Genomic DNA, 23,940 nt, shown 5'->3' on the forward strand with positions numbered 1-23,940 from the left:
TCTCGCACATCTAATATCTGTAGATAAATGGATCTCTTTCTCAGACCTCATGGCCAAATTTCATATCCCTCCATCACAATATTTCCATTGGATACAATTACACCATTGTCTTGCTGCGACTTTCCCCTCTCCCTCCTCTTTGCATATATCTCCAGATCTACATTCCATGACACTTACCTTCTCTTTAACCAAATCCTCCAAATGGTACAAATTTATTCAATCCAAATATTTCCCACCCCTACCAGACTCTATTAACAAATGGAACTCACTACTACAATCTTCATTCACTTATCACTCATGGCTAGATATTTGGCCTAGACTGTTAATCACTCCGCTCTGCGCCTCGTATGCAAACAGTGCTTCTCCTATATCACAGAACCTTTTGGACTCCAAATAAAATGGCCAAATTAACTAGATCCTCTGACAGCTGTAGTTGGACCTGCAAATCTCATGATGGTTCTCTACGTCACATGCTTCATGATTGTCCCCACGTCATGGCTTTCTGGTCTTCCATATGGCCTGTGATTACCAAAATTTTTCATATATCTGATCCCTTTTCATTCGATGTTCTTATCCTTGGCTCTTTGGCCCTTACATTACCTTTGGATACGTATCGAAACCGCCTACTAACATTACTGTTATTTACTGCTGTCCAAATAATCCTCCAACACTGGAAAGACTTCACGAAACTTGAATTTAATCAATGTTGGAATTCTGTATGTTTACTTGTTAAATATGAACAACATATTGCTGAACGTCATAATTCATTATCCTTCTACATTAAAACATGGTCCTTGTTGTTGGACTTTTGCAGTTCAGACCTTTGTCTAATTCATTCATTAATTCATTAACTTGCTGATTGTTTGATCAATTGCCTTATTTGCATATATGGTTTTCTTTCTTGTCCCTCCTTGGCTATGCATTATTCCAATCTGAATGTGGTATACTTACCTTTCACCATCTATATACCATTTTATTACTACAGGAATTATTTGTATTATCTGACTTTATTATTCACTTCCCCTACAACATATCCCTCGAATTGCTGTATTGCATTTTTCCTTCCTTCTCTTATGAGCATAACTGTTTCTTTATTATGTGATTTGATATACCAGACGAGTGTTGTTGTTTTTTCTCTCGGTATACTTTATGCTTCTCGAAGTGTTTTCACACTGAATTGTTTTGCTCTTTGTATTATCATATTATTATAAAATCAATAAAGTTTTGAACTAAGGTGGTGTTATCCTTTCTTTAATGCCGCTCTCACTTTTCTTTCCTTCCTGGGAGGAGGAATGGGGAGGCGAGCTTTTGATCACTGCATTTTTTTTTTTAAGTGTGTAGCATTCTCCGCAATCTGTAGGTTTCTAACGACACTTAGTCATTTAGATTACCTCTTTTTCAAGGGATGCGACAAACATATGGCAGCGTCCAAAGCCTCCATCGCTTGAAGGGTCCAGGAGGACATTCTTTACACTTACTTGGCAGAAGAACTTCATGACCATTCAGCCAGAGCAATGGCGGCTACTTGGACATAGTCCACAGGTTTTTACTTGGAGGAGTTTCGTCATGCGGCTACTTGGTCTTCCAAGAATACTTTATCTTAGCATTACTGGTTGGATGTGGTGGCGCATGTGGAGGCAGCGTTTAGTGCTTCGGTTGTTGCGGAGGCGTCATTTGCTTCCCATCCAGATTGAGAATTGCTTTGCTACATCCCATTGGTCTCTGGATTCATCTGCTGCTGTTGCTAAGGAAGGAAAAATTATGTTCTTACCTGTTAATTTTCTTTCCTTTAGACGCAGCAGATGAATCCAGAGCCCCACCCTTTCTGGATATTGACTGTCGGTTTTTTCTTTAGCAACTTTCGAAGTCTGTTATTCTTGATAGTTGTATTCTGTATTATTACCTTTTGAAATTTGTTATGGGAAAGAAGTTTTTTACATGCTAAGCATATTGATAGTTACGGATGCTTGGGCAAGGAGCAATACTGAAGATGCAGGAGGTGTGCTATCCAATAGGACCACCTGTTAATTAGTTTCTCTATCTCCACCTGCTGGTAGATGTGTGCTATCCCACTGGTCTCTAGATTCATCTGCTGCGTCTAAAGCAGTGATCTCAAATTCAAACCCTTTGCAGGGCCACATTTTGGATTTGTAGGTACTTGGAGGGCCGCAGAAAAAATAGTTAATGTCTTATTAAAAAAATGACAATTTTGCACGAGGTAAAACTCTTTATAGTTTATAAATCTTTCTTTTTGACTAAGTCTTAATAATAATATTGTAATTTATAGCTAAAGAGACATATGATCAAGAAATATGATCAAGACATATGTTTTATTTTACTTTTGTGATTATGATAAACATACTGAGGGCCTCAAAATAGGACCTGGTGGGCCGCATGTGGTCCCCGGGCTGCGAGTTTGAGACCACTGGTCTAAAGGAAAGAAAATTAACAGGTAAGAACATAATTTTTCCTTATGTTTAAATCTTTTTATTAGGAAACAGATACCAAAAAAACAAAATCCAAAGCACAAGTCAAATATTTTTGCAAAAGTGTCTACCCATCATGGAGGACTGTACTCTTCTTCTCCACAGGGACACCAAGGCTCAAGGACCCCACCACATTACCCCACCTGAATCCCCTTCCCCCCTCCAAATCCCCCCCAATCACACTGTGTACAGACCGGTGCCAAAACTTATACAGGTATGGGATTATACAATTGTAGTCGATTCAAAATATGGCTACGACTCTCTGCAGACAAATGCTCAAATATGGAGTCCAAGTGGTAACAAAGTCTCTGCTCTGGCGTCTGGAGGAGTAAGCCAATCGTGCCTCCCAGCCCATCAGCCCTCCAATACCAAAAGGAGGGTGGCTCGGGAGACAACCAGTAAGTCAATATACATTCTTCCCCAATATATAACATTTAGTAAGGAACAATTTTTCTACAGAAGTATACCCAGAAAGCAGAGATAAATGAGCAAAGAGCATAGAAAGGGCTGAAACAGAAACGGGCTCCTGGAGGAGCTCCTGCAGAAAAGATGCCACAGACTTCCAAAAAGCCCAGATCCCCTCACAGCTCCAGAGAGCATGAAAATAGGAATTTACCCCAACAGTGCAGTGCCCACAGAACTGAGAATCCATACATCCCAAATAATAAGCCTGACTCTGGGATACATATGCTCTCAGGACTGTGTGATAGTGGCATTCCCGCAAGTCAGCATTATGGACCAGGCTCGCAGTGTGTTTCAACATGGAGGAGTGTGTGGTGCGGTGGTTGAAGCTACAACCTTAGCATCCTGGGGTTGTGGGTTCAAACCCCGCGCTGCTCCTTGTGACCCTGGGCAAGTCACTTAATCTTCCAGAGCCCTAGGTACGTTAAATAGATTGTGAGCCCACTGGGACAGATAGGGAAAATGCTTGAGTACCTGATTGTAAAACCGCTTAGATAACCTTGATAGGCGGTATATAAAATCCTAATAAACTTGATAAAAAAAAACAAACTTGATCATGCCTAGTAAAAAATCCCCTCTGAGGTCCCTTCCCAAATCCCGTTGCCAGGCCTCCAAAAAAGAAGGAAAAACCCTAGGACCGAGAGCTAAAAGCTGCTGATGAAAATAAGATATCGAGACCCTTGTCTCTGGATCCACCTCCAAAAAAGCTCGTAAGGGAATCCCAAAATCCCCCTCAAGGAGTCCCCGGGAGAGAACCCACATAATGCCTTAATTGACAATAGACAAAAGGCAGTTCAGTCCCAGAGACTCCCCGCTGGATCAGGTCATCACAATAAAGAAGAGTCTCATCCTCTTGCAGAACATGCCTCAATTGCTCAACTCCCTAAGCCTGCCACCTGCTAAAAACTGAAGGGTCAACCCCCGGAGGAAAATCCAGGTTTCTTACCGAGGGCAGCAGAACACTCACATGGGGGTCCTGATTCCACAACCGAAGAATCTTCTGCCACACCAACCATAAAGGCCTCAAAAGGATACTACTCCGGCATGGGTGCGGCAGCTCTGCCATGAGCGTGGCAGCTCTGCCAAGGTTGCGTGAAGAAGATAGAGAAGGTGAAGAGGATAGAAGTAATCCCATTCCAGAAAAATATCGGTATATAGGGAAGTGCCCAACACCCAATCACTGAAATGACGCAGCAAACAGGCCTGATTATACATTTGTATGTCGGCTACACCTAGACCACCACGAGAGGCAGGACCCACTAACAAAGATCAACGCATTTTAGATCTCCTTGCCCCCACAGCAAAACCGGGATAGCAGAGTATATAAGGCTTTCACATCTTTCTGCAACAAGGACAATGGGAGCGTTTGGAGAACATAAAGCCACTTTGGGAACAAAACCATACGAAAAAGGTGGATCCTACCCAATAGGGAAAGCAGAAGAGCCTGCCACTGAACCAAAAGCTGTTTAGTATCAACCAGCAGTTTGTCTACATTAAGTCGATATAGCCGAGACAAATCCATACTCAGCCAAACCCCCAGGTACCGAAAAGAGACCCAGCCCATCGTAAGGGGAAACCCTCGAAGATGTTCCGAAGAAGCCAAGGCCTCTGACTTCCCCAAATTCAGAGTAAAACCAGAGAAATCTCCATATTCACGTAAACTCTCCAGTAGTGTGGGCAACGATCTCCGGGAGTTAGTCAAAAGCACTAAGAGGTCATCAGCAAATGCTGCAAGTTTAAAATGAGTAGCACCGAGAGGCAACCCACAAATATCAGTATTCAATTGAATTTCGCAGAGCAAAGGATCCAGAGAGAGAACAAACAAGAGCGGCGACAAGGGGCACTCCTGCCTAGTACCACGGCGGATCTGAAAAGAACTCGAGAGTTCCCCATTGACCTGAATATGTGCTGCAGGATCACTATATAATGCTCTAATGGCATTAAAAAAGAATGGGCCAACCCCATATGAGCGAAGCATTGCAAAGAGGTAGCCCCACCGCACACATCAAATGCCTTTTCGACGTCAAAGCTAATGAGCAATGAGGGGCTACACTCTGCGCACCCGCTCTAATGCCAATAAAATTCTCCAGGTGTTCTTAGCAACCGGTCGATCTCGCACAAAGCCCATCTGGTGTTCCGAGACCACCGAAGGCAATACCCAGGGAAATTGGTCGATACGACTCAGGTAAGAGAGAATCCTTTCCAGGTTTCAGAAGTAGAATAATTTGTGCTAAATTCAAATACCGGGGGAGGAAGCCCTTAGCTACACTAAGATTGTAAACATCCACTAACACTGGGGCGATATCCTCCACCAGCAGTTTATAAAACTCACCCTTATATCCGTACGGTCCCAGCGCTTTGCCCAAAGGACTGACCTGAATCACCCACTCCACCTCAGCGGCTGTAATGGGATGGTCAAGGGCCTCAGAGTCCCTAGGGGACAAGCAAGGTAAATTCACACTATCAAGATACACTTGCCCATTCAAGGTCTCTGACTCCGAATCTGCATACAAATTCACAAAAAAGGTCCGCAATAGCTCACAAATCTCCCGAAGTCTATGATGAAGGACACCGTGCGGATCACGAAGGGTAGAAATGTCCATGTGACCCCTATGCATAGTGATCGGGTGCGCCAGTAACCGGCTACTCATTGGCAAAGCGAAACAGTTGAAATTTAAAATGCTCTCATGCCCTTATTGCTAGTTCAATTCCTATTGAACCTCCAGTAACTGTGTCTAGAGCTCAAGAGAAGCCCGACGGCCATATTTCTGATGTAATTCTGCTGCTCGCCGCTCCAGGGCAAGAATAGTACGATAGTGTAGTTTGGTCTCTCTAGCCACATAAGCGATAACCTCTCCATGCAACACAGCCTTTGTAGTTTCCCAATACAAAATGGGATCGTCACAGTGCTCCTGATTGGTGAGCTGAAAATCTTTCCACTGCTACATTAAAAACTCCTGAAACCGGATGTCTTGGTAAAGATAGCACGGATATCGCCACCCCCCCTACTGCTCTGGGGATCGCCCCAGGTCCAATGAAAATCCACCCAAGCGTGATCAGAAATTTCAATGGATCCCATCTCCACCCCCTGCACCCTGGGAAGTAATGCACGCAAAATAAGAATCAAGTCAATACAAGAGAGTGTCCCATGTGCCTGAGGCAAGTGGGAGTAATCCCGCTTTAAAGGATGTAACACTCTCCAGACATCAAGCAATCCCAGAGAGGATTCCAAGGTCTGGGCCCCCGTACAAAGCAAAGTAGTCTCTCTACCTATAGACCTAGAACGGTCCAGCTTGGATCGGGGACTTCATTAAAATCCAAATTGCTTTTTTTCTTTTTAATTGAAAAATAATGCAATTAAAAACATCCGACTTATACAGTTGTGTACAAAACAATACATTGCTTCATTATATAACTTACTAGTGTTTAAGCCCGTTAAATTAACGGGTGCTAGAATAGATGTGCAATCTTAATATTGTATAAAATTTGCAGAAAACTTAGCATGATAGCTTTAAAATGCTCCCTGTCCTTCTGTGAGTGTCTTTCACTGCTACCTTATTGTGTTTCATTATGTGTGACATATTTATATCATTCCTGTATGTCTGTATGTATTTTTTGTCTGTGTACTTGTATGTTTGTATTTTTTTTGGTGTCTGTCTTCTTGGCTGCTGTATGTCTGTTTTTATTTTTCTAGCCCTTTGTCTTTCACTGCTACCTAACTCTGTTTCATTATGTGTGACATATTTCCATCAGTCTGTAAATTTGTATTTTTTTTTTTAAATTGCACTGTCTCTCTCTAACCCGCTGTCCTTATGTGTGTGGAGATCTCAGAGGGATGTTAGGGTAATGTAATATGTGTGGAGAAGTCAGGGGGCTTTGGGGGGAATATGGGGCTTCTCCCACCTACCTTTTTTTTCTTTATCAGGAAAGTTGCAGAGAGTAACTCCAAAGTGGCACAGAGAAAGTACTAAAAAGTAAATTCTCACAGAGTAAATGTTTTAAACTCGTAAATTGGCACAGAGTGAATTGTGTAGGTTAAACCGGCACTGGACATTCGTTATGTGAACGTGCGCATGCGGAAAATTGCTTTGACAACCTTGGAACACGCATGCTATTAGCTCACGGGAAATAGCTTTGACAACCGAACGCGCATGCTATTACCCCGACGGGAGTTGTATCTGCAAACTTTCAGGGGCTTTGTTCAGGTGAAAGGAAGAACTACATACCTGTTTAGGTCGTGGGTTTAAAGTTAGGCGGCCAGCCCAGGTCTTCAGAGCAGCTGCAGCCGTGGGTTTAAAGTTAGCTGGTCAGGTCTTCAGAGCGGCAGGGGGAGGCAACCTTTTCTTCAATGTTTGCCGGGTAAAGCGCTGTGCCGAGGAGAGCAAGCAGTGAGTGAGTTTTTCCCTATGTGGGGAAACCGCCGTGGCAGGAGAGCAGGGAGTGAGTTTTTCCCTATGTGGGGAAACCGCCGTGGCGAGGAGAGCATGGAGTGAGTTTTCTCTATTTGTTGAAAACGGCGAGGCGAAAATGGCATTGCAGGAGAGCATGAGCGGTAGCGGTTGTTGCGGGGGGGGTGGGGTGGTGTCGGCGACGTGCAGGCTGCTGTGAACAGGAGCGGCAGCAGCGGCAGGACCATGAGGCGGGAGTGAGTTGTTCGCCTTTCCCTATCTGGGGAAAGCGCCGTGTCGAGCAGAGGCGGGAGTGAGTTGTTCGGCTTCCCCTATCTGGGGAAACTGCCGTGGCGAAAATGGAGGGAAGTGCCGCGTTGTTAAATTTGTCAGCTTCGCGTAGAGCCGTAGTAAGAGCGGGGCATGCTGCATTCTTGGCGGCCATGGACATACGGATCATGGAAGCACGCCGATAAGAATGCGCATGCGCCGCCTACGGTTTTATTATATAGATACCATGATAATAATATTGAAATTGTGGTACTGCCATTCCTCCCAGTTTTCTAGGTTGATACATCATAGCTCAGGAAACTCTCTTATGGGTCTTATGGTGCCAAATAAAAGTGAATATCTTCCGCTCTAGCTGTAGGAAGAATTTTTTGGGTAGGGAAATTGGTAAGGCTGAAAAGAGGTATAGCAACCTCGGGAGCACCACCATATTTATTGTTTGTACACTGCCCAGCCAAGAGATGTTTAAATGTTTCCATCTTTCAATATCCTGCCTAATCACTTTCAAAAGTGGGGGATAGTTAGCAGTATATAGCAAATCTACATGTTTTGTTAAATTGATCCCAAAATATTGTAGTGATTGTTGTGCCCATTTAAAAGATCACCAAATTTCAAGAGTTGATTGCGGAGTCCCTGAAAAAATTGAGCAGAGGGATTAAGGGTATAGACATTACACAACAATAACTGCCAATTATCAAACGAGACTGAAGTGATAGTATAACGCCCATTAGTATCATGGAGCACTCTATGGGTCTGAAGTTGGGTTCCTTTACGGATGAGAATAAGCACTCCCCCCCCCCTTTTCTCCAAGGGCTGGTGCCTCCAAATGGGCTCCTACCCACCATATACGGTGTTTAGCATGCTCTGCAGAGGATAACCTAGTCTCTTGTAAAAAGGCTATGGAAGTTTTAGAATGATTCAAGCGTTGTAAAATTTTATATACTTTTATGGGGGAAAGTATAACACCGACATTCCAAGAAGTTAACGTATACTCCAGCAATTCCTAATCTGGGGAAAAAATGCAGATCTGACCAATCTCCAGAAAGGGTCCTGAGAGGCGTCCCAGCCACCACCTCTCCAGAGCCAACCAAACCCCAAAGAAGAGCCCATACCACCACCAGCCTGCACAATGGTTCTCCCCCTTCTCCCTCCCCCCTCCCAACCTCCCCCATGCCCAAACCCCCCACCCTCCTGCTACCCTTCCCCCACCCCTTCCCCTCTACACACCCAATGGGGCAACACTTCCAAGAAACTATGTACACCCGCCCACGGGATCCATACAGTACTACCTCAGAGAACGGTGAAAACTCCCCAGCACCCCCCTGAGACCCTAGAGAAAGAAAAAAGGCCAAAGAGGAGAGACAACAAGAGAAAAAATAGAGGCAACGATACCACTAGCGCCACTCCTCAACACTCCCCTAATACTGAAGGCTCAGGGAACACAGTCCCCCAAAGGCCCCATCACTTCCCCAGGACCAGAACCCTAACTGTACCTGAGCTGAGAGGAAGCAAAACACAAAGTAAGCAAACAAGCAACCCCTCAAGTTGTCACAGTAGAACAACAACCTGTAGCAGACTGGATATAACCCCCCCTCCACTCCCCCGAAATTCTAAACAGGTACCCCAACTCCAGAGCACCCATCCAGACCCAGTCCGGAAGAGAATAAGTAGGTCCACAAAAACAACCAAACCAAACTTAGGTTCCCAGACTGGGACAAAGGACCACAGTGCAGTCTGCCATCACAAAAGGAAGCAACCTCGCAGCTCCGCATCCTCTCATGAGGGGCCCTCAGAGATATGATCCTCGATGAAACTCTGGGCAGTCTCCGGCGTGTCAAAATGGTGAGCCCTATCTTGAATGGACCACCTTCAGGCGTGCGGGGTACAGGAGTGAGAAGACAATCTTGTGCTAGATCAAGCAGGTACACAAGGGAGAAAAGCATCTCCGAGCCTAGGCGACCTCCACCGAGTAGTCCTGAAAACACAAGACAGGACTGTTTTCATACTGCATTTTTTTCTCTTGCCGTAACGCTCACAATACCTCAACCTTGTGGCGATAGTTCAGAAGGCGACAAATGACCACACGGGGTCTGTCAGCATTCTCCCGTCGCTGGCCCAAGTGATGTGCCCTCTCAATCCTCAAAGGGCCCAGAGCTCAAGGCAGATGCAAGGACTCCGGCAGCCAGCTCTCCAAGAACTCCCCAAGCTCCACCTCCTTCACAGTTTCTGGCAGGCCCACGAACCGAAGATTGCTTCTGCGGGACCTATTTTCAAGGTCCTCCACCTTCGCCTGCAGTGCTGTTAAAGATGTGGGGTGGGTTATCTGGGTCAGGTGCAACACTGAATCCTCCGCAGTACTGAGGCGCTGCTGGGTCTCCTTAACCTCCGAGGTCAGAGAGGCAAACCGCTGGTCAAGAGTATCTAGTTTATCTAGTATATGCTGCAGTTTATCACTCAGTCTCTTCTATAGCCGCCTGTACTTCCGTGGTAATCTCTGCTATCCAAAGGGAGCTGGGAGTCTTCGGCGATGGGGAAACCTCGTGCACCGCCATTTTGGAATCTGACGGTCGGCTGCAATCACGGTTTCTGCGGGTTAACTTAGATGCTATCCAGCTGCGAGAGAAAAAGAGAATTCTGGCACTATAGGAGGCAAAAGAGACAACAAGAGAGACAAAAGTGGGTTAAAACGCTGATTAAATGCCGAGCTGCGGCCAAGTATAGTGGAGCTGCAGATACTTACTGCATAAAGTGCCATGCTTCTGGCAGAAGTCATCTGTAATTGGAAAAAATTGTAAATAAGAATAATATGTGACTAAAGCTTGAAGCTCACTAACTCTCCTAGCTGATGTAAGCACTGTAAGAAAGGCTATTTTTCAGGGAAGAAAAGTGAGAGATGCAGATCCCAGTGGCTCAAAAGGGTACTTTAGCAATTGTTCCAAAATTATATTGATGTCTCAGGATGGAGGAGGGTCTCTCAGTGGAGGTCTAAGATTGGTAAGAGCTGCCATAAAGTGAGAAATGAGAGATGCTGTGAAACTGGTTTACCATTCACCAATGCATGGTACGCTGAGATGGCTGACAAATGAAATCTTACAGAGTTGTCTTTAGGCCAGAATTTGACAAGTGTAGAAGATGTGTGCATGTATAATCCAGTGGGCAATGAAGAGGATCTTGACATTGAGCATGTGCCCATAGGGAAAACTGCTTCTATTTAGTCTAAGATTTTCAAGTGGAAGGTCATCTTGCTGCAAGCAGAAATGACTGTACTAATATCAAGAGGAAGGTTGGTTAGGAGTGAACTCTCAATTTCCAAGCTGTGAGATTGAGACTGCGGAGATTGAGATGTAGTAGTTGACCATTCTGCTGAGAGAGAAGAGAAGGATTGTCCCCTAAGGGAATTTGAGGAGCATCCAGAAGATCAGGAGCAGTGGATACCATATCTGTCTGGGCCACTGGGGTGCAATGAGTATAAGTTGGGAAGCGTAGAGAAGATTGTGCTCCCATGGAATGGAAAAGTATCTTTTGCTGTTGCTCGTGGAGCTGGACATAGGGAGCAAAACAGACTGCATTGAGCATTGACCTGAGAAATAATAATAATAATAAATTTTATTTATAACCCACTATACCTTGACAGTTCAGAGCGGTTTACATAAAGAAAATCTGCCAAATGCAGATGAAGTACATACAGAAATATATCTATCATATAATTAGAATTTCTTAAACAAATTTGTCATATAAATAAGACTTCACAGATCTTCTAAACATTTGGTAAGAGATTGAATTAAAAAATAAACCACTTATAGTTTTACTCCAAACACCAGCCTGATAAGATAAAGTTTTGTCCAGAAATCTTTATGAAATGCATCCTTTTAGTATTGGAAATGAGAATAAAGAGATTCCCCGTTTAGGATGAGAATATGCAGGGAACACAAAATGATTAGAGAGATAAATAAGAACAGGTCCAACGTTTTATAACATAAACATGCAAATTTAAATATAATTCTGGCCTTGACTGGCAACCAATGCAATTTTCTGTAATATGAAGTAACATGATCAGATTTTTTAAACCTAAATATCAGACATACAACGATATTTTGGATGATTTTTAATCTCCTGATAGTTGGGTTTGTTTTTTGAATACGACTTTAAATGATATTTTGAGCACATTAGATTACTACTACTACTACTATCAATTATTTCTATAGCGTTACCAGACGCATGCAGCGCTACACAGAGTCACAAAGAAGAAGAAAACAGTCCCTGCTCGGAAGAGCTTACATTCTCAACAGCCAAGACAGACAAACAGGATGTCATGGATACAGTTAAGGGAAATGGATAATCAGCAGGCTGGGTTGAAGGGCAGAGGAGTAGGGTTAAGGATTGAAGGCTATATAAAAAAGTAGGGTTTCAGTCTGCTTTTAAACAAGGGAATGGAAGGGGCCTGATAGACAAACTCAGGTAATTTTATTCTATGCATAGGGGGCAGCTAGATGAAAAGAACAAAGTCTGGAATTGGCAGTGGAGGAGAAGGGAAAAGTTAATAGCAGCCTATCTGAGGAACGGAGTTCTCTGGGAGGTGTATAAGGAGAGAAGCGAGGAGAGATATTGAGGAGCAGCAGAATGAACACATTTGTAGGTAAGCAATGAGGGATTGAACTAGTAGTCTGAAAGACCAGAAATCAAAATGATTTTAGTGAATGTAATTTCCAGAGAATGTAATAGCATTTTTTGATTAGAATGTCAGTAAGTGCTTCAAAAGTTAAGGATTTATCTAAAGCAACATCTAAGATTTTTATTGTGGGACTAATGAAACATAGAAACATAGAACATGACGGCAGAAAAGGGCCACAGCCCATCAAGTCTGCCCACTCAACTGACCCCCCCCCCCTCACCGCCCTCTTGGAGATCCCACTCTGATGACCCTTCCCCTTAACTGTATCCTCTTAGAGATCCAACATGTGCATCCCATTTATTCCTAAAATCTGGCACGCTGCTGGCCTCGATCACCTGTACTGGAAGCTCATTCCAATGATCAACCACTGTTTCAGTGAAGAAATACTTCCTGGTGTCGCCATGAAATTTCCTGCCCCTGATTTTCAGTGGATGCCCTCTTGTGGCCGAGGGTCCTTTAAGAAAGAAAAAGTCATCTTCCACCTCGATACGACCTGTGATATATTTAAATGTCTCAATCATGTCTCCCCTCTCCCTACGTTCGTCGAGGGAGTATAGCCGCAATTTATTCAGCCTCTCATCATACGAGAGATCCTTGAGCCCCGAGACCATCCTGGTGGCCATTCGCTGAACTGACTCAACTCTCAGCACATCTTTGCGGTAATGTGTCCTCCAGAGTTGTACACAGTATTCCAGATGAGATGTCACCATGGTTCTGTACAAAGGCATAATGACCTCAGGCTTCTGACTAACGAAACTTCTACGGATACACCCAGCATTTGTCTAGCCATTTCTCATTAAAGAGGTCTCCATAATTTTATTTGATGAACTTGCAAGGAAGCGAAGCAAAGAGATCCACCTGGGGAGTCCTCCATTGTTGGAAAATGTCATGTAGAATTTAGGATCCACTCGTAAGGATCGAGTTTCCTGCTGAGGGAGTCTGCCAGGACATTGTGTTCCCCCTGGAATATAGATTGCATGAAGGCCCACTTGAAGAGAGAGAACATACTTCCATAGATGGTAAGCTTCCCTGCAGAGTCTGAGGAGTCCCGAGCACCCCTGCTTGTTTACATAAAACATAGCCACTTGATTGTCCATCTGAATGAGAATATTTATTTTGGAAATCCACAGACGGAAGGCCTGAAGAGCGTAATAAACTGCTCGGAGTCCTAAGTGATTAATATGCAGGGTCTTTTCATTTGTTGACCACTGACCCTGAGTTTTTTGAGGTTGAGGTGTGCCCTCCCCCAGCCCTGGTTGGAAGCATCAGTTATTATGGTAAGTAGTGGAGGAGGAAGTTGGAACAGCCATCCTTTTTTGTAAGAAGGATGAATGAATCCACCACAGGAGAGAATCTTTGAAGCCAGAGGAATCAAAGCTGATAGCGGATGCAGGCATTGATTCCAGTGTAGTTTCAGGTGCCACTGTAGTTGGACGCATGTGGAATCTGGCATGTGGCACCAGCGAAAGTGATGCTGCCATGTGGCCTAAAAAGCGTAGTATAGTTCAAGCTGGTAGGGAAGAAGATTGCCTTACTTGGACTGCTAGCGTAATTATGGCCTGATGTCTTCCCTGAGGAAGATAGGCTCTTGCAGATATTGTGTTTAAAAAGTTCTCCAATGAACGTGAGAGAATGAACTGGAGTTAGGTTCAACTTTTCGAAGTTGATAATGAAATCCAGTGTTTGCAAGGTGTGCACTGTGGTTTAAATGGTGAGTAGCAGACGTTCTTTGCAATGGGCTACCAATAGCCAATTATCTAGGTAAGGGAACACTATATGGTGCTGTTTTTTCAAATGTGCTGCTACCAGAGCTAGGCACTTTGAACACCCGTGGTGCTGACGATAGGCCAAAGGGCAGGTCTTTATACTGGAAATGCATGTTGAGGAACTTGAAGCGTAGGAAGTGCCAGTTAGAATGGGAATATGAGTATATGCATCCTTGAGGTCTAGGGAAACACCAATCATGTTGTTTCAGTAAGGGAAGAATTGCTGGAAGGCAGATCATTCTGAACTTTTCCCTCTTGATGCAGGCAGTGAGAGGTCCGAGATCGAGAATCAGGCGGAGACCTTGTGTCATCTGGAGAAGAGATAACTCTACTGCAAGTTGAGGAATTCCAAAGTTGCAGCCAAATCTTTCAGCATGGAGCTGGCTGAAACTAAGTCCCCGGGAGCCTTTCCAGATACATCCACTGTTAACAATGGTGTCCCAGTGCCTCTTTCTGTGGGAAGTGCCACTAAAATTGCTGCCAGTGGAGAGGAAGTATCACCTCTCTGGCTAGGCTTTTTTCTGTGTCCTGCCGCAATTGTCAAATTTTTCTTTTCTTCTGGCGTCAGCGGCACTGAGCTTCCTTTGTAAAAGACTGAAAAAATTAGAAAGTGAGTGAATAAACTCAGAACTTTGAGAAGTAAGTTCTGGAGCTAAAACAGGCAGAGCAAGACATTTAGGTGGTACCTGGTCATGGTCCAGAGGAGATGGAGAGGCAACCTGTTTAGTCTTAGCATTGGGTTTTGCTGATTTTGACATAGTTTTCAAAGTTGCAGCCAAATCTTTCAGCATGGAGCTGGGAGATGACCATAAGGCCGAAACTGAGCCCCGGGAGCCTTCCCAGAAACACCCACAGTTAACGGTGGTGTCCCAGTGTCTTTCTGTGAGGGAAATGCTGCTAAAGTTGCCGTTGGTGGAGAGGGAGTATCACCCCTCTGGATATGCTTCATTTTGTGTCCTGCCGCAACAGCTGTTTTATTCTTCTCTGCTGGCATCAGTGGTGCTGAGCTTCCCTTCCCCGGTGGCACCGAGATGGGGTCCTGGGGGGAGAGTAAGCAGCGAAGTTGGCGGCCTCAATGCCTTTGTCACAGTTCCGGCACAAAGGGGGAGAGAGCTGCTGTCTATGTTAGCCGAGAAGGCAAAAATGTTTTTGAGGTCTTAAAGCCTGCCATGTATAGGTGGATTTTAAGACGGTGTCTATTGTATGTTTTATTTTTTCTGAGAGGCTTTATTCACACTCTCTTCTTTAAAAAAAAAATTAAATTAATGGAAAGAACTAATGCCCTAATGGCTAGAAAGCCTTTTGGCTTTCTTTTTTTTTTTTCTGAGGAGATAGAGGGAGAGCTGCGACTGTACAGGAGCGGTTGAAGAAAAAACTTACAGGATGAGGGGAGGAGCTCCAGCTGTAGTAGAGAATGACATGGGGAAAAAATTGGTCCCCGTCACTGCCCCGTCCCTGCGACCACCATCCCTATCACTGCCCCGTCCCTGCGACCACTGTCCCCGTACCCGCAGCATCCATACAAGCCTCAGTACTGCAATATTTAGCTTATTCCTTCCTTATAAATCAAAGTTCTGGCTGCTGAACTAGAGAAAGAGATCTTCTTCCCTCTGCTTCCCCCATTGACTGGCATCTGTCTTCTTCCCTTCAGCGTCTTCTCCCCACTTTCTGTTCCCCATTTCCCTTCCAGCGTCTTCTCCCCACTTTCTGTTCCCCATTTCCCTTCCAGCGTCTGTTCCTTTCCACCACCACCTTTCTCTCTCGCCACCTCCCTTCAGCGTCTGTTCCTTTCCACCGCCCTTCAGTACCCTTCACGTGGTCCGAGCATCTCTCTCTCCCTTACCTTTGTGGCACATTTTAACTTTACTAAGTAACTTGTTCAAGCTGCCGGAGCCTGCCTGAAGTTGTGTGCGTCTGTGGGCGGAAGCTTCTCCTCTGATGCAACTTCCGGTTGCATCAGAGGAGAAGCCCACAGATACATGTGACTTCAGGCAGGCTCTGGTGGCTTGAACAAGTTACTCTGTAAAGTTAAAATGTGCCTGAAGGTAAGGGGGAGGGAGGGAGATAGATAGATAGATGCAACCAGTAGGTAGGCAGGAGGAAGGGGGTCATGTGCAATCAGTGACCGTGCACGTTCCCTCCCTTAACTGTGGAGACAAGGCCATTCACCATTCCATGGGGCAGTGGATGGCGTTGTCCCCGTACCTGTAGTGAGCCCTCCACCCCCCCTCCACCGTTTCGGTGGGTAACAGCTACCATGTCATTCTCTAAGGTGTAGGGCATATGCTCAGTAAGCTAAAAGCTTACTATAGCTAGGGGAGAGCACAGACACACAAGCTCGGTCAGAAGACTTCACCAAGTGTGCCTGCATATCCCCTACTTGTTCCCAGAGAAAGCTAAGCCAAGCTGTATGAAAGTAGGTCCATGGTGGGGTTGAACGATATCTCACTCTTCCAACTTTTCAAATTGATCAGTGCTTTGGCAAGGGGCAGAGGGGTCAAAATTGACACTTATTTTTTTCTCTCCATAAGAAATGCACTTTGGGGGGGAAGGGAGGATTTAAAAAGGCTATCTAGAATGTCACTGGCACTTTATGTACTGTTTAGTCTGTTGCAGTGCGACAATCTGGGAGAACATGTGCACATATTGGGGGATTCTATAAATGGTGCCTACATTGAGCGCCACTAATTACAGCTGCCTAGCAACCGGGCAGGATTAATTCTTCAAGGGCCCCTAGGCACACAAGTACACTGGGCCCCCTAGCATCAACATCTTCCCCCCTTTCTTTTCCTCCAGCTCAATTCCATCCAGTATCCTTCCCCCTTATGTCTCTCCCCCCTTTCCCTGCACACCAATTCCATTAGCATCTGCCCTCTTTCTCTCCCTCCACCACCCTTCCATGCTCCTTTCTCTCTCCCTCCAAACAAATGTAAGGTCCTGTGCTGCCGGCTCTGCTGTCCGAGTTCCTTGGCAAAAGGCAGCCTGAGAGCAGAAATCATTAGAACAGCTGGCGGCATCGATGACAACGCGGTCGACTCTGCTCCAGGAAGGTCCTGCGATGACTGCGTCTGTCGGTCCATCACCTTCCGACATCACTTACTTGCTCCGGAAGAAGTAAGTGACGCCGGAAGGGGATGGACCGGCAGACGCAGTCAACACAGGTCCTTCCTGGAGCAGAGCCAGCCGTATTGCGGTTGATGCCATGAGGGAGGTGGGGGGGGGGGGGGTGCCATTTCTGTTTGAAAAAAAATTGCAAGGTGAGTCATCTTTTTACCCTCCTTCAGTAGGCCCCCCTGACTGTTTCAGGCTCTAGGCACGTGCCTACTGGACCTACCCATTAATCCGGCCTTGATAGCAACACCTAAGTTCAGGATCCAAGCTCAATTTTTATTTTTTAATTGGCTTAATCAGTGTGGTAATTGACTACACAAGTTTTCAGCCAATCAAAAATTTTAATTTAAGAATTCAGTGCTAAACTCTTAGGACGCCTAGCGATGCCCTCCCATGTCTTAGAACTCCTAATGACACCTATGTTTAATAGACATAGTTAGGCACCGTTAGGCATCCAACCTAGGTGCTGCCAAATGTATGTGGCACAGTGGTTAGAGCTACAGCCTCAGCACCCTGAGGTTGTGCGTTCAAATTCCATGCTGCTCCTTGTGACCCTGGACAAGTCACTTAATCCTCCATTGCCCTAGGAACAGATAGGGAAAGATACTTGAGTACCTGAATGTAAACCACTTAGACTATAAGTGGTACATAAAGGCTACAATAAAATAAATAGATAAGGGGAGTGAATAGCTGACCTAATGGAGCGGCACCTATGTCTAGGACGATTAAGTCTGCTTAGGTGGCACTAGGATTGATTCTATAAGCAGTGCCATTTTTTTTTTTTTATTGACAACAGCTTCAAGTAGCACCTATAATGTAGGTGTCACTTGGCGCCATTTATAGAATCTGGCTAATACTCTTTCCAGGATTGGAGTTGGGGCAGAGAGTGTCTCTTCCAGTAGTGTCTATCATTTCTTAGACGCAGCAAATATGTAAGCATTTTTGATCTGCACCATTCAACTTATAGCAACCATGTTTCTTGGATAAATATCTAAAAGTTAGGAGCAGAAATAATGTTTCCATAAAACATGGGTCTAGCCCAAAATTGAACAAATAAAAAACCTTTAAACCCTTTTGTCTGTCGTCCATGGTTTGTAAAAGTGGCATTCTGTATATTGAATCTGGTTCATGAAAGCTCTTGTAGCATGTTTTGTGCTGGACCAAGACTTCTTGGAGCAGGGCAGGGTGGATAAAAACAGTTTTTTGTTTTTGTGGGGGGGGGGGGGGGGATTTTTTAAAATTTAAATTAGATTGTTTTAAATAAAATGCTTTTTTGAGGAAAAATCTATCTAAAAATAGTTTTCTATTTAAAATACATTCTAGTCCAAAAGTTATTCATTATGAAATAAGGATTAGTTTTTAATTATGTAGCATGAGACTGTATATTCATGCAATGTTTAAAGTTTTTGGTATGAATTCCATTAATCCTCTATAATAAAACCCTAAGCGCGCATGTGCACTTAGGGTTTTGTGTTTCCTGCCTCCGTGAGGTGTGCTTCCATGCCGAATTCGATTTTCGAACATGGAGGCAGGGAGAACACGGAGTCAGGGAACACGCCGGCGATGCCTCCCTCCCGCCCTCACTCACCAACCGCTGCTGCTCCACCTCTGATCGCCGGCTGTAGCGAACCTCAGAGGCCGCTCTGCACCTCGGTTGCACATTCCCTCTGACGCACGGGATTGCGTCAGAGGGAACGTGCTACTGAGCTGCAGAGCGGCCTACGAGGTTCGCTACAGCCGGCAGCGATCCTCAGTAGGCTGCTTTAAAGAAGAGGAGCTGCATGCTGGACAGGGGGAGCAGGTAAGGGGTGCAGCTGGACAGGGGGAGCAGGGAAGAGGGACAGGGGATCAAGTAAGGAGTGCTGCTGGGCAGGGGGAGCAGGGAAGAGGGACAGGGGGAGCAAGTAAGGAGTGCTGCTGGATAGGGGGAGCAGGGAAGAGGTACAGGGGAGCAGGTAAGTGCTGCTGGACAGGGGAAGCAGGGAAGAGGGACAGGGAAGAGCAGGTAAGGAGTGCTGCTGGACAGGGGGAGGTAAAAGGAAGGGAGAAGGGCTACTGCTGGACAGGGGGAGCAGGCAAGGGGTGATGGTGGACAGTCGAGGAAAGAGAGAGACAGAAAGAAAGACAGACACGCACATCTATTCTAGCACCCGTTAATGTAAAGGGCTTAAAGACTAGTCCATTCATAATGTCACAGGCAATTTTTCTATCTAGAAGATATCACAGATGCTTGATTTTGCATTTCTCAAAATCGTGAATTTGTGTCTGCAGAGAGAGATTTTTTGCTATGAAGCAGCAGCATGTTTTCTGTTGAAAACCATAATTTAAATCAAGTCTTTCTGACTAGTGATTTAAATCAAATCCACCCTGGGGCAGGGACTAAGGTGATTCTGTTCAATGGGTTTTCCTCCCTTGAGCTGCTATTGTGGAGCAAAGGGTGGTCACTAGCACAGATGTCCATTAGATCTTTTAGGGGAAAGAGTACTCCTGGCGAAATTCTGCACAAAAAAATTCAAAATTCTGTGCACAAAATTAGCAAATTCTGCAAGTTTGTCAAAATTTAAACAATATTTTTGCTAATTACTATCCATATTCCATTTAAAACATTTAAAATGTTTTTCTTCTACCGTTGTTGTCTGGATATTTTATTTTTCCATCCATCATGTTGGTTCCACTTTTTTTTTTTCTGCTTTCCTGTCGTCTGTTTATTCTCCTTCAAGTGGCTGCTATCCATTTATCTTTTCTCCTCTTTCATGTCTATTCCCTTACTATACCTGCCTCAGACATATTGATCATTTCATTTTAGCTCTCTTCTGCGTCTTTCTTAACTTTCTCCTCTTTTTTTTCACTCTTTCATGTCTATTCCCTCACTATACCTGCTGCAGACATATTGATCATTCTGTTTTAGCCCTCTTTGGCCTCTATCTTACCCTTCTCCTCTTTTTTTTATTTTTTTTTTTTCACTTTTCAGCTACCTATCAAATTTCGATCTTCTGTTCCATTCCCCATCTCATTCCTTCCTCAGCCCTCTTTTGCCTCTTTCTTATCCTTCTCTATTTTTTTTTCCACTTTTCAGCTACCTATCAAATTTTGATCTTCTTTTCCATTCCCCATCTCATTCCTTCCTGTCATAGAGTGACACACAGACATTATAACATTTTCATGTTTGTTTTCCATTCCTATCCTGGGGTGTTGATGGAATTGGACATAAGTAATTTATAATGTGTTTACAATCGGCTATGCTTATTCTTCATGAAAATATGAACATCCTATTTTTTTTTTCTTTTCCTTTCATCTCAGTATGTGCCGACACTTGGAGCCCTGATTGAGATTCAGAACAAACGAATCCAGATCTATGCAGCCCAGCTCAAAATTCATGCACATTTTACTGGCTTACGGTAACCACTGAGGGGGAGAAAAGGGACATATTACTAGTTTACAGTAAACATCTTGTGGAAAGCCGATGGCTGTCCTTTGAACCTGTCTGCCTTTTTTTTTTTTTTTCGTTTTTAGGTATCTGCTGTATAACTTCCCTATTACCACAGCCATCATTGGGGTGGCCACCAACTTCAGCTTCCTGAGTGTCATTGTTCTATTCAGTTACCTGCAGTGGGTGTGGGGTAGTGTATGGTCCCGGGAGAACATCCGCATGCGGGTGAGATACTGGAAAGAGTCTATTTGCTACAGGGTTCTGCTGTTGCTCCTGTGTGTAGTTTTAATAGTCCCTATATACCTGTTCATGCTCTCTTTGTTTGATTCTATACCTGTATGTATACCTGTGGGCTCTGTTAGTATGTGATCTGTGCCTTCACTTTTGTAGTACCGTATATATACTCGAATATAAACTGGTATTTTTGGGCCAAAAAATTGGCCCAAAAATGGGGGTCCCGGTTTATATTCCCCCCCCCTTCCAAAATTATTGTAGGCCGCCACCGCCAGGCTCTGCATTCTGCCGCCCTCCCTTTCCTGGCCTCAGGCTCATACCTCTATTGGTGATTGTCGGTGGAGGTGCAGCGGGCAGGAGCAAACTTTCCAAGTTCCTGCCCCGCTGTTAACTGGCTGCCTGTGAGCATCTTCGGCCACTGAGAAGAAGCACGAGCAGGTGTGCGATTTTGTGCTGCTGTTTAGTGCTGAGCAACTTCTGTAATGGCTCCAGCGAATTCTTGCAAGAATTTGTGGGAACCATTAAGGGTACAGAGTCTGACGGGGGAGGAAAGGAAGGAAGGGGGCTGGGTGCAATACTTGACTGGGGAGGGAGGGAAGAGTGCTGGGTGCAGTACCTGGCAGACAGGGAGCTGGGTGCAGAGCCTGACAGGGCAGGGCACTTGAATATTAAGCTTCCCGACTTATGTTCGAGTCAACCATTTTTCCTCCTTTTTTGGGGGGGAAGGGGGGTCTCAACTTATATTTGGATCGACTTATATTCGAGTATATACAGTATATTATGTTTTTCTTTTCTCCTCATTCTGTTGCCTTGTCTTGCACACACACTCAGGTGAATCTTCAGGAAGGAGACAATGTGCAACTCCAAGGAGAGGAATCACAAAATACCACTGCAGGTGAGCTCCAGGGTCTGCTGCATGTGATTTGGCTACAGGTGCTGGCATAGAAAAGGAAAGGCAATGGATGGTGTAGCTCACTGGCAAGTCAATAAAAAAAGTAGTAAAGCTGCAGGCAGCCTAGTAGAAAGCATGAGGTTCTGTCTTTGTCTATCCTGTCTGTTTTCTCCCTACTCATTAGTAGCTTTTCTTCCCCCTCCCCACTTTGATTTCACAGCTAGCTTTCAACAAGTAGGAAAAGAGACTTTGGAGACAATCGGCACCATCACTGGCTCTGGGACCTCAGAGGCTAGCGAAGGTAAGTAGGAGGCTGGCCTAGGGGTCTGGTATCTGTTTTGAATAAAGCCCCTTAAGGCAGAAGTGTGGCCTCTGAACAACCTTTTCTGACCCCTTTACCATGCCAAAGTTTTAGTTCTTGTGGTTTCTGTCAGAACCTGAGCAAAAAATTTAACAAATCCTCATCTTTTTAGAAAATGAGGCCCAGGAGGAATGCTCTCTTCTGTCAGCTGTGAACTTTTGTGCTATCTCATCACTGGAGACGGATGTAAAGACCCTTGTGCCATCGACTGTCAGCACGTCACAACCAATCGTGCTGAAAGAGGAAGAAGTGCTGCCTGTATCAAATATTCCCCAAACAGAGCTGCGCCAAAGAGGGGTTGTACAAACCGTTCATAATTGAATGCGTGAGACTGATGCTTTACTCTTGTTTCTCACTCATGCACCTGGAAGGACCTGTGTTCTCTATCCTACACATGGGATATAGAGGAGTCTTGGAGATACTTACCAGTTCTGCCTTTCACTTTCGTTCCTTCTATTCTTCAACCTAATAAAGATCAATGAACTTTGCAAAAACCTCAGCATATGCTGAGCTGCCGTTGGAGGCTTGTAGTTTGTGTGCAAATAGTTGCTACTTTCCCCTTCCTACTCATGGAGTCTGTACATCAAGATATGGCACCAGCAATCTGTTTGTCTTAATTCTAAGGATCTTTGTTCTTAGAACTCATAGACAAAAAAAACTGCCCTGCAAAGGCTAAGAAGAGGCTGTTGTTTTAATGTTTTCATTTTGCAGTGTGTCTGTGTTACCTTACTCCTAGCCTATATAGAAGGCAAGTGAGACCAAGGGCAAACCTGCTCGGTCTCTTCCTATCCTAGAATTTATGTTGCCTGCCCTTTCTGTAGGTGAAGGCTATGCAGTTGTCCACTGTATGGAAATTGGTTTGGGAGGTTTTCTTCTTTCTGGGCAGGCAGGGCCCAGGTGACTTCCCCCCCCCCCCCCTGCACCTTAAACCTTCAGTGCTTGGTGCCGATACCCAGAGAAGCCTGGGTCCTTTTCTTTATCTGTTCTTGTGTGAAAAAGGATTAAAGTGAAGGGACAGATTAGGTTTGGTTATAGCCTTTAACCAAACCAGCCTGTATGGGGCTCTGCAGACACTGTTTTCATTAGTGGTTCACTGATCAAGAATCTGTCATCTGTTTTCCTATAGTTGGATATGAAATAATTGCTCAGACTGATGTTGACTATTGAATCTTGTAATGGTTCTACTGTGTTTCACTGAAACTAAGCCCTAGTCCCGGGATTCGCCTGCAACTCTTCAACCTGCCTCTCCCCCCCCCCCCTCTGCATAGCCTAACCCCTGCTGCCCCTACATCCTTCCCTCTGACCGTGAGCGAGCCCTACCTTCAACCGAAGCAGTGTCAGTCCGGCAGCACTCTAAACAGGCTGCTTGGCCTTGCCCTCAGTGATTTCACTCTGCTGTGTTACTGATGATGACAAGGCCAAGTAGCCTGTTTAGAGTGCTGCCGGTCTGATGCTGCTTTGGTTGATGGTAGGGCTTGCTCGTGGTCGGTGGGAAGGATGGAGGGTCAGCAGGTGTTCGACTGTGCGGGGTGCTGCTCAAGGGTTCTGCTGCAGAAGGGATAGGAGGGAGGGATAGATAGAAGCTGGACAAGGGCTCTGCTGAATAAGGAATGGGAGGGAGGGAAGGATAGAAGCTGGGCAAGGCTGCTTGAGGGATGGGAGGGAGGGGAGGAAAGATGCTGCACATGTGGGGGGGGGGGGGAAAGAGGAAGAATTGGGGTGAAGGAGAGGGAGTGTGAGATGATCATGTGCATACCATGAAAATAAGACCTAGTGCCTTTTTTGGGTCCCAAATGAATATAAGATGCTGTCTTATTTTTGGGGAAACAGGGTAGCTCTGGTGCAGCTAC

The 23,940-nt window shown here is 45.0% G+C and overlaps 1 protein-coding gene across 2 annotated transcripts in view; it reads left to right on the top strand.

Moving 5' to 3' along the window:
* BSCL2 (BSCL2 lipid droplet biogenesis associated, seipin) overlaps positions 1-22,961 on the top strand; it is a 69,390-nt gene extending 46,429 nt beyond the window's left edge. For both annotated transcript variants that reach the window (XM_033954847.1, XM_033954846.1), the window contains exons 6-10: positions 20,474-20,571; positions 20,687-20,828; positions 21,669-21,732; positions 21,950-22,030; positions 22,203-22,961. In XM_033954847.1, coding sequence (XP_033810738.1) covers positions 20,474-20,571; positions 20,687-20,828; positions 21,669-21,732; positions 21,950-22,030; positions 22,203-22,411 — 594 coding nt within the window. In that variant the 3' untranslated portion in view covers positions 22,412-22,961. The remainder of the gene's footprint in view (positions 1-20,473; positions 20,572-20,686; positions 20,829-21,668; positions 21,733-21,949; positions 22,031-22,202) is intronic.
* Positions 22,962-23,940: the final 979 nt, after the last annotated feature.

Source organism: Geotrypetes seraphini, chromosome 8 (assembly GCF_902459505.1).
Source record: "Geotrypetes seraphini chromosome 8, aGeoSer1.1, whole genome shotgun sequence".
In the NCBI taxonomy this organism is placed as follows: Eukaryota; Metazoa; Chordata; class Amphibia; order Gymnophiona; family Dermophiidae; genus Geotrypetes; species Geotrypetes seraphini.